This window comes from Eucalyptus grandis, chromosome 7, assembly GCF_016545825.1.
Source record: "Eucalyptus grandis isolate ANBG69807.140 chromosome 7, ASM1654582v1, whole genome shotgun sequence".
Classification (NCBI taxonomy): Eukaryota; Viridiplantae; Streptophyta; class Magnoliopsida; order Myrtales; family Myrtaceae; genus Eucalyptus; species Eucalyptus grandis.
This window is the reverse complement of record NC_052618.1, coordinates 49896579-49907630: the sequence shown is the minus strand read 5'-3', so window position 1 is coordinate 49907630 and position 11052 is coordinate 49896579. Positions and strand designations below refer to the sequence as shown.

Below are 11052 nucleotides of genomic sequence, written 5' to 3'. Positions count from 1 at the left end.
ATGTATGTTTTCTGAGGTTTCAAAAAATGTACACTCTACGCATTGAAGCCCATGGAATAATATGGTGCAAAGTGTGGCAATATAATCAAATATTGTTATTATTATTTTAAACACACTAAGACTATTTTATATTTTTCGTTAGATAAATAATGTGGCATATTGTTATTACAATATGCAAGCATTTCAATATGAATTTAGTATCTTATATTTGGAACAAAATATAGTTACAATGGAGAGAATAAATTAGTAAGATTTCAACATCGAAAACCCTTTTCCATCTCACTTTTATATACACTGTTGAGAACCAGTCATTTTCCTTGAAAAAAAATTTTCATAAAAAAATATTTCTCCATCAACTATGTTTTTTTCTCAAAAGCGATATTAATTTCCCTTTCCTGGTTAATATTAGCTAAGGAACGGGCTAGGCCAGGCACACCTAGCCCGTGACTGTCAAAATGGGCTCGTAATATTCACTTTGATACACCGTCTCTTTTTCTCTCTTTGCCCTCTTATCGTTATATCCTCAACAGAAGACGTTTGGATATAACAGAAGACGTTTGCACAATCTTTCGTTTTAAAATTATTATTTTGTGTCTTTTTTTTTTTTTTTTTTTTTTTGTACTTTTCATGTTCAATCTTGAGTGGATGTAACAAGTTTAGGATAAATGTGCCACAATAACTATAATTTGAGATTTTTTTATGACATTTTCCTTTAAAATAATTTGTTGTCTGGAGCATTCAATTCATGAGAAACAATGTTGCTGATATTATTTTCTTAAAATGGTCGCTCGTATTTATAAAAAATGCATTGAAGAAACTATTTTTACTTTGAACACGATTAGTTCGACTAATAGATTACTTTTGTTTATAATAGTAGTGTTTCACAAATTAATAGGTAAAATGCTCTCTTTTGTTCATAAGATCAAAGAGCAAACAACTTTCACAAAGGCTACTTAAGTTCAGCCTCAATGGAATTCTAGAAGCAAATTCTAGAGTCGATGGCCGAGTAACTGACTGCCACATGTTAGGATATGGGGATAGTGCACCAAATTTGGAGATTAAGTGAAATTAGCATTATAGCTCAAGCGAACATAACTGCTACAAGAAAGGCACCTAAAAGTAGGGAGCAATTATTTACTTGATAAGCAAGTCGCATAGGGATTGTCGACAAGTCAAGAAGTAGTTGCTTATAAATGAGGGTGCTAAAAGAAATGGAAAACATGGAGAATGTGCCCAAGGAGAGGAAACCGACTGGTGGCTATCAGCTCGTCCTATGATACCATGGCCCTTGCAACAAAGAACCCCCCGAACAACACAACAACTATCTTTATTTTATCTATATCGCATTTTAGTTGTAGTTTTCAAGATTCCCATCGTTGATTAGATTCCGATGCGTATCTCTACCCGGTCCAGTATCGTCGATTAAATTCTAGTATTGTTCCACAAGCCAAGCATCACTGGTCAAATTTCGACAATGTGTTTCTTATCCAGGAGTATCGTTATTGATTAGATTCCAGTTTTACACCCAAAACAAGTTGTGTCATAAATTAAATTCCGGCATAATTTGAGTAAGAAGCATAGGCTACACAACTACTTATGTCCAAATTGCATCATTGATTAGATTCTAATGTAATCTGTGCTCAAAAGCAGTTAGTCTTTGAGCCATCTAAATGTCAATTGTTAGGGTTGTATATATAGGTTGAGAATAAGATTCCCACTTATATTTGACATTCTCTATACAAGCTCAACACAAAACTTGAGTCTCTTATAATAAAACCAAAACACAATGTTTGGACCTTGTTATCTTCTCCTCCTTGGATCGGTCACAGTCTGGGCAGGTGTGTTGATGCCTCTTGGCGTTTTGGCTGTCATTTTTGCACTGGTGCTCTTGGTCTTCTTTTGACTACCGTTTGGCATCTTCCCCGGCTTCCTTTCACTCAAGATGAGCATGTTCATCTTTAGTGCAAGTTTTTGAAGCCGATTGTTTGTACAGTTTGACCGTCCCCAATATATTTCTTACTTTCACCAAAAAAAAAAAAAAAACAATCATGACAAGAAGACTCCAGAAGTTAGTACAATAACTGTATCACTGGTCTTTGGGAATGTTCTAGAAGCTCCAAGAGACTTGGCTCGATCTTCTTTTATCATACATAATTTTTGGTGCATGGGAAACCTTGGGACCGTGACACACGCATGAAATGAGTTAGACCATTATATTTTGGCTTTAAAGTCTACGGTGGACACTTTGGAGAGTTAAGTGGATTTCATGATTCATTAAGGTAGCTAATCTATGTGGGTCTCCTTTCTATGGTGGAGACAAGCAAGACTAGGGGTGATCGGGTCCAGGGTGGGTAGGGTCTAGACCTGAACCCTATACCCAATTATGTTATAACCGGTTCCCCTTTTTTGGACCATATAGCTAACCCACCATGTTTTTCCGATCCAGTTTCAGGGTCAACCTTATTTTCACTAGAACCTGTTTTGCAATATCTTGATATCCTATATGATTTCGAATTTTATATTAATACGCAAGAAAATAACATAATCTTCCTAATTTGTATTGAAACATTAAGCACTTGTAATAACTAAATACATGATTTTTTTGACTAAACGAAAAATTAAGGATCCACGGGGCTAATTATAATAAATAAAATCATAAGACAAAGAATTAACAACAAACATGGATCTAATATTAGTCTTTTTCCCACAACTACTACATGAAGCTCCTCATTAATGCAAGCATAACTCCTCCTATAATAGAGAAATTAGGCGAGCCAATCCACGTGGTACACAAAAATTTGGCGGAGACGAACACCGCCCATCTATTGGACGGTGCGAGAGGGAGCTAGTGAGGGAGGGAAGCAAGTGAGGAAGAGGAATGACGAAGGAGGAGTGCTGTGCATGTTTGAGAGAGCCAAGTGGAAAAACACCATGTGATTGCGGGAGTAAGAATAGAAATCATGGGAAAAAAAAAGGGTTTTGAACCTCTTTTTACAAAACTGGTTCCAAAACCGGTCCGGGAACTGGTTCTCGGGTGCGTAATCACTCGGAACCGGTTCCCAAACCAGTTTAAACCGGTTCCGAATTTTGAGAAACTATTCCCGGACCGGTTTCAACGAGAATTGGTTCCCGACCCTATTTTTTGGGTGGGCTGGTCTGGTTCCTGAGTATACCCGGTCCGGTTGCACACCCCTAACTGCAAGACAAGGGTAAGAGAAGAAAAAGAGAAAAGAAATAGAAAGAACTAAGAAGGGGACGGACGAAAGAGGGACCAACAGATAAGAAGATTTTGGGGTCTCCATGGTAATGAAGCTAAATTTTGACATGACTATGTAGCAAGTTAATGCTTCTGGTATGAAGAAATTGAAGAATAAAGGGGTATGTAGTGTTAGTACGTCAATTGAGGGAAGAACGGCAATTCGAGCTTGACTCAAGCTTGTTTTCTTGGTGAATTGCTTGTCAAAATCGCTTGATATGGGCGTGGGTTGCTGAGTTGTATAGTGGAGAGCTAAACTCAAATTCCTCCTTCAAAAGCTAAGTTAAAACGATGGTAAGTGCTTTTTAAGTATTTACACATTGATATAGGTCCAGGACATTCATAGAAATAACATGAGTGCCAGTATTTTCAAGATCTTAAGTGACGAAATTTATATATTTAACATGAATAAAAATAACATGTGAAAATACCAACATATGCGGATAAAATATTTATATATAGGTATGCCTATGCAAAGCTAGGACTTTGTAACTTGTTACAGAAGAAATCAAAACTTCCAGTGTAAAGAGAAATTAATCAAAACTTCTAGTGCAGAGAGAATAATTTTCTCTTCGAAGTAGGAAGGAAAATTTACTTCCACCTCGACGAGCTTCGTCGGTCAAATAATCACAATTGGCCTGTATGCGGATGAAGTGGCTCGCTGGTGACTAATGTTAGGTCGCGCCGTCCCATCTTTGACCCTAAATAAAGAAGAAAATAAGAAAAGAAATTGATCGAGATTTTCTTATCTACGTATACTAGACAAAAAAATACAATGTTGTCAATTATTTTCCATTAAGCGATAACATTAAAACAGATTGAATATAATGTTAACATAGGAAGGACGAAGTGAGTGATTATTGCTTTTTTAACATACGCAGTTCTACTGATGAATGTTAGAACCTATATTTGCCAATGAAATGAATAAAGTCATCATCCATCGGGAATTGTTAACAGGCTTAGACTTGAACTCTTTTTTTGTTGTTCTATTCTCCATATGAAAGTATCGGGCTTGTATTATGCTGTCCCAACAAGCAAGATTTCTAGAGCTTTCGCAATACTTTCCCAAATTATAAGTTAATCATTTCATCGACTTAGTCATATACAACAACTTCGTAACGATTCCAATGATTGACTCCACAAGCGTAAAACTTGTAAATCAGATTTCATTGACCGCAAATTTTGGCGTGTTCTTGCGTCTTAATTTTTAAAACATCGTAATTTGAGATGACATGAAAATTCATTTAGGTGGTTATATCCAAGCACATATATTCCACAAGGAAGAATTTTTCAACTGTGACGAGTCTATGACCTTTCTAGAGGACTAGGCTGCTATATGGATTGAAATAGAATACAAAGTTAGGCAACTTTGACTGGCACTTATCGACACCAAGTTGATTAATTAGAGATCATTTACTTACTTGGTCAACTAAAGGAGTTTAATTCGTCGATACATAAAATTTATCGACGAATATACCACCAAGTCCATATTATTAAATAATATTGGTCCATATCTTAATGTTTTTCTCCATGAATGATCAGCTTATTGACGGGAATGAATAGTTATATTGCCAAGACGGCCATTGCTATGTACTACAATCGATAGAAACAACAAATACAATGAACTCAAGTGTAAATTGCGTAACAGAGATCGTGCTTAGCTTCTCTTTCACAATGTGATGAGGCTTCAAAGGGATAGTGATGTACTCGAGAGGATGGAGCTAAGGAGGTTAGATCAATGATCGAAATTCCTTCATTTGAAAAAATAGAAATTGCAAAAGAAAAACGGAAAAGAAGAATTACTGAAAGAGATTAACTTTTTCTTCAGTAAAGAGATCCCTTCATCATTCATATGACGTTATTTAATTTTGGTGCATCTAAAGCTCTTGCCTCATCATAACAAGGCGTTATTTTGACATAGCAGTTCATCATCTGACATACAATTTTTTTAATTCAGTAAGGCTTCTGGCCTACAACATTCCCAGGAGGATCGTAGTTACAAGTGACCAAAGTACCGCCCGTCACACATTGGGCCTTTGCACATCCAAGCCGAATAGAGTTGCGCCACACCACCTGAGTGTAATGCCCACAGACCTTTCCCGGTGCACATGAATTGGAATTGTATTCGTAGTCAGGCTTTTCTCCGACCCACATGTTCACTGCTCCGGTGCCAGTAAGATCGGGGGAAGCCCACGCAAGGTTCTCCCCATAGGGTCCGCCTGAATGAACGAGTTGCGTGCAGTCGCTGGCATGCTTGTTGGCGTAATCCCTGGCATAGCCAGCGACGCTTTCGTCCCACGCCATCGGGCCCACACCAACCTGAGAGCGAGCCGCATTGTGGGCCGCGACATAGTCTTGGGGCGAGTCTTGGGCGATGGACAAAGGGATCAATGCTAGGGTTAACGCGACGAGAAAAATAAGACGCAGAGGAATTGTCATACGGGAACTCATATTGTGAGAGACCAAAAGAAAATTGGCGAAGGAAGGATCTCAGTTGATTGATGAAGAGAAAAGCAAAAGCTAAAGGGGTATTTATAGGGTGATCATGTGGAGTAACCTGTGCATGGAAAAGTCGAATGTTAAAAAATAGGCTGCGATGACTAGAGTTGCCGGCCAAATTGATTGATGAACGAGTATTGCCTTCATGTGATTATTTTCTCTCTTTTCACACAAATTTTTTTACGTATGTTGTCGCTTGAGTCACGCAATAAAAGCCGAAACATCAGGCTGAACTAGTCAAGCTGATGCATTCTTGACTTTTCTAACTTATGTCTGCATGTGAGCGAGTTTGGAAAATATTGAATATGTGAGGGTGATGATTATTTTAGGTTATTATTAGAAATTTTGTTAACTTCCGAAGATATTATATGCTTTGACAAAGCAATAGTCGGTAATTGAAATTGTGGTGCATAGTTATTGAGGCTAGAGAAATGCTAAGTGTACTAAAAATATGCATTATATCCACTTTATGCGATTGTAACAGTCCTAAAATTACTATCTAGTTGAGCTAACTCCTCGTCCTAGGATGGAGGGGATAAAGGAGGTCTACTCCCAATCCCCATGTCAATTATGGTCCCATCCCTTCTTAGAGATGGCAATACTACAAACCACTCATTCACATGAACTCTATATAATAATATATAGAGAGGGGGGTTTAAATCTAAGTATTACATTTATTTAGTATAATATGCGAAAACAGCATCCCAAGATCTCCATAAGTAAAATAAAAAACACATATAATCAAGTAAAGAGATTTGTGCACCTAATTTCAAATTCACCATTCTTCTCCTCTATTGCCTTCTATATTAATAGGTCAATGAGACTATCTATCACCCTTAATGTTTTGTAAACGCTCCTTACGTGAGGATATTAATGCTTTAAGGTTAGAAGAGAAACTTAAACACTATTTATAGAATTTTAAGCCACATACCATCTCATCATAAGTCGGGCCTTACTCAGATTATATTAACTAGTCCCATGTTAAACTAATTAAGAAATCTTATATCTTACGTTATTAGACCAATTCTATAAAACGATAAATTACAATATTAATTAATATTAGCGCACATTAGAAAAATCCTTACAATTAGACCTAATTGTTGAGTGAGCTTGGTTTGAACTTCTAGGAGCCTTCCCCAAACCCATACAATAGGTTTTGTTGATGCGCATGCAGGTCGTCAAATCCATGATTAGACCTACACTTTATATGAACTTGAAAAGAGAATATAAATATTGGTGACATAGCTGATATAGACTTGTAGTTTACTTTATGATGGTTGAAAAGCTAGATCTACTTGATCATCTCGCCTATGGTTTAGGCATTGACTGAGGATGCAGGTGTTTTGTGCATAAGAATGTATCACCTACCGTTGAAATACTATCATCTATTTTGTCATGAGAATGTATATTGTCCATTTGAAAATATCTTCATATTACAATAAATGCAATCACTTTGCTCGAACGGATATAGTCATTCATCCATGTTATCATCGCTATTGTTATGTTAGGCATGTGTCACGCATGAGCAAATAATGAGATAATTATGCATGGAAAGAGATTGAGTAGTTATATATGAAATGGGTAAATATACAATAACGGAAACAAGGGTAACTAAGAAATCTAATATTGTGAAGAGATACAAAAAAATGGATGGTTATTTCTGAAAGATAAGGGTATGAGAGAAAGAAATTAATGACAATCTAGGAAATCTAAAATTGAGAAAAATGGTGTTTTTTTATTTATTTATATAGATATAGATAAATGTATAAGGGTCAGATCAAAAAAGAAAAGGATAGGTATACATATTTTTGTATGACTTAGAGGCTTGATCGTATTTAGCCGGCCAAAGTGAACTAGCGCAACAACCACCCATTAAAGGTCATGATGTCGTAAATTTCGGCTGGTAATTGGCGTTTACCAAAGCGGCCTTGATTATCGTGCGAGTTTACATATAAGTAATAAGCTGACTAAGGAGCTGATGCTCGCACGGTGACTAAAGCCACTTGTGAAAAGTTTTTCTATTCCGAGTGTTTGCTATGTACAAAATAACTCTATTCCTGAAAATGTGGGTCTTTGTCGGTTCTGCCCGCCAATATTCGCTCAACATATATTCCACCACTTGCTTTATGGGCGCACAACCGACGAAGACCCGCAATTTCAGGAATAATATTACAATTCATTGCACAAAAGATTGATGCAATTCGTCATCTTGGCTTAGCTACTATAAAATAGACACGAGTGTGTAGATCAAGAACAAGACATTAGTTCTTTGTTTTTGTCTACCAACAAAGCCAGATGTTAGTCCAACATTGTAAGTTACTAGCATAAATAATTCCATCTTTAGATCACGCATCTAGTGTTTTGACCCACGTCTTATCCGATTGTTGAAGTTAGTATTTCATGGATTCCGAATTTACTTATTAAAGACGGGTTCCTCTCTATATGAAAAAAAAAAAAAGGAAAGAAAAAGCATAACGGTCTTATGCTAGAATTTAGATTCGCTCCGGATAGATAGATTTAGATAAATAAATAAATATAATAAATATATATATATATATATATATATATATATATATATATATGGATCTTATTATGTTCAGTTCCTGATTCTTGGTGTTTTCAAACTAAGGATTGTTTGGAAACAAAAACTACCTGATTCTGAGTGATTAAATGCAGAACCGATCGAGTAAAGCTAGTTTAGTTCGGTTCGTAAATTGAATTAGTTCAATTGCTTAATGTATCCAACGGAACACAAAAGATGAAATATTGGAGGCAGGAGCCCTTTAGTTTGTCTATTTGCAAGATTGTTAGAGATCAAAAGCAACATTTTACATCAACTATGTTATCCAATCCCAATGACATAACTGTCTTATTAAACAGATAGTATAAATTCGTGGCTCAAGCCAATCAAATTCAGGAGTTCAAAAGGTTTTAGAAATATAAATATCATTAAGAGAAGAAACGGTCTAAACAAGAAAGTTGGGTCTCTTGGGAATACAGAAAAGTCAACGTTTTTCACGAGGTTGGAGATATGGTGGAAAGCCACGATGGGAAGAGCGACATCCCCAGAGGAATTTCCGCGGTTTGATTTGTCACGTTTTTCTCCCTTTTTTTTCTTGGTCAATAGTCTTTTCCTAAGATATGTCCTTAAACTGTTTCGTCTAAACTCTGTAATGGAAAATCTCGAAAGTATTCCCAAGAAAAGGATTTCATCTAGAAACTTGGGGGGCCTTAGGAGGTGAAGGTAGATGCCCCATCATATTTTCGAAAATAACTATTGCCGGGTAGGCAGATATAATAGCCTCTCATGTCTGGGGTGATAAGATAGAACTCGGAAAGGTTTGCACAAGTCTTTCAATTGACTTGCCAGCCCAATAACCTCAGTTATTTTGTCTTGCCCTTCTTAAACCGTGGAAAACAGTTTGTGATGGGACAATGACAATAATAACGAGATGAGACATATATTTTCTTATCTTTTTATTTTAGAAATTACGTTGGGATATTGGGTGATTTGTTTCAACTTTTAGTAGTTATTAATTTAGATATTTAATATTCAGTAGTATAGATTTTCTTATTAGTAAATCTATAGTATGTCTTATACTTAGAAATTCATTAGGTTTTCTAATACAGTATATATTGTGTTTCTCTTGTAATTTAGCTTAATACAAAAAAAAAAATGATAAATTTCTCTCTATATGTGTCACGCGTGTATGCTTCACCTGTGCGTTTGCGAGTTACTTGCTCGTGTAGCAAATTGCGAGTTTTTCCACTACGTCGATTGGTATCGGAGTGGAAAGATCATGGGAACACAATGTTTGGAGACAACCATCTCGCAAATGAAGATTCAGAGGTGTAGGATCCTTGACATTGATGTATCTCAAGAAGCTATAGAACGATGACCAAATGCGACGATTATTCGGTTGGAAAGCCAAACATGATGACTTCGCGGTCCCCGCCTATGGCTTAAAGAGCTCGGGTTAACAAAGTGGCGCGGGTGGGATGTCGAGGCCATGGCCAACCCTTGCGTAAACTGGCTCTGGCAATGGGGTAACCGAAGTTTTGTAATTTAAATTCGAAAGAAACATTCTGAATTAGAAGTCATCTTCAAAATAATCAAGACGTAAAGAAGGCGTTGGTGATGACAAATGGTCATAACGGCCGGAGACGATGGCTAATGGTGAAGAAAGAGAGAGCGTTGGTTGGGTGATTGGGTGAGAAGACTTGACAAATATTTCTGGACGAATGTGATCAGCACACCAAGGAGTGCAACAAAATATGCATTCATGTTTCCTTTTTGATCTTGTCCCATTTATGTGTATGTTAACTCTGTATCTCTAGTGACCACCGGTGTTCCATTTATGTGTATGTTAACTCTGTATCTCTAGTGACCACCGGTGTTGGTGCCATGACCACAACAGAATTTCATTGGCAATGCCACCCAAATTCGATCAAGCATGGCTTCCAATTGATAGTGAGCTCTCGCTTTTTCCCTTCCTTTTTCACTTCTCTCCACCTGGCCCGGCCCGCTCCTCGTTTCCTGGCCCGGCCCCCATCTCCTTCCTTTCCACTTTTCCTTCACGCCTCTGCAGAGAACAGAGAGCGGAGGAAAGGACGGCGTACGCGACAGAGACAGAGGAGACAGGGCGAGCGTCGCACCGGAGTTGGTGGTAGGGGGCAGACCGTTGGCGACAGCTGGCATGGCAGGACGCCATGGGCGCCGGCTAGAGAGCTTAAAAGGGAGAGAAGGGGAAGGGATTTTTTGGGGGAAGAGGAGAGAGATCCGAGAAAGAGAGAGCGGCCAGAGTTCAAGCGAGGGAACAGATTTGGAGGGAGAGACCGCCTGCCAGCGCGTCGGAATCGCGGCCGATGACCCGCCGCCGTGCCTCCTGTCCCGCGCCAAAACTCCAGTAAGCCTGACCCTATTTTTGCCCTGTTTTTGGGCGTGCCGGGCCGGAGCTCGCGGCCTCTAGCTCACGCGAGCTCCGGCCCACTTCGTCCTTGTGTCTTGTGTCTGTGTTTTTGTATGTTGATTGTCATGAGTCCTGGAGCGACTTGAGCTCGGCCGGTTCGTTTTCCTGTCATTTTAGACAGTGCAATCTAACTGCTCGATGAAATGCTTAAGTTAGATCCGCTTTGGTGTTCTTGGTTCGGGGCTGAATGGACGTTCCCGCGTGTTGTTAATCTTATCGTTTTGCTGCGATTTCGAGCTTGACGTTGTTCGGGGGCCGCCCGTGGCTTTGTTCGCTTTGGCCCTGTCGTTTTTCCTATTGTGTTGGTGCCGGCCGAGTGGTGTGGTC

General features: G+C 38.3%; 1 protein-coding gene across 1 annotated transcript; it reads right to left on the bottom strand.

Annotated features, from left to right (window-relative positions):
* Positions 1-5079: 5079 nt before the first annotated feature.
* On the bottom strand, positions 5080-5753 carry LOC120295591 (pathogenesis-related protein 1-like). The gene has a single exon (XM_039316832.1). It carries the CDS (start codon positions 5705-5707, stop codon positions 5210-5212), a length of 498 nt encoding a protein of 165 aa, XP_039172766.1. The 5' UTR covers positions 5708-5753; the 3' UTR covers positions 5080-5209.
* Positions 5754-11052: the final 5299 nt, after the last annotated feature.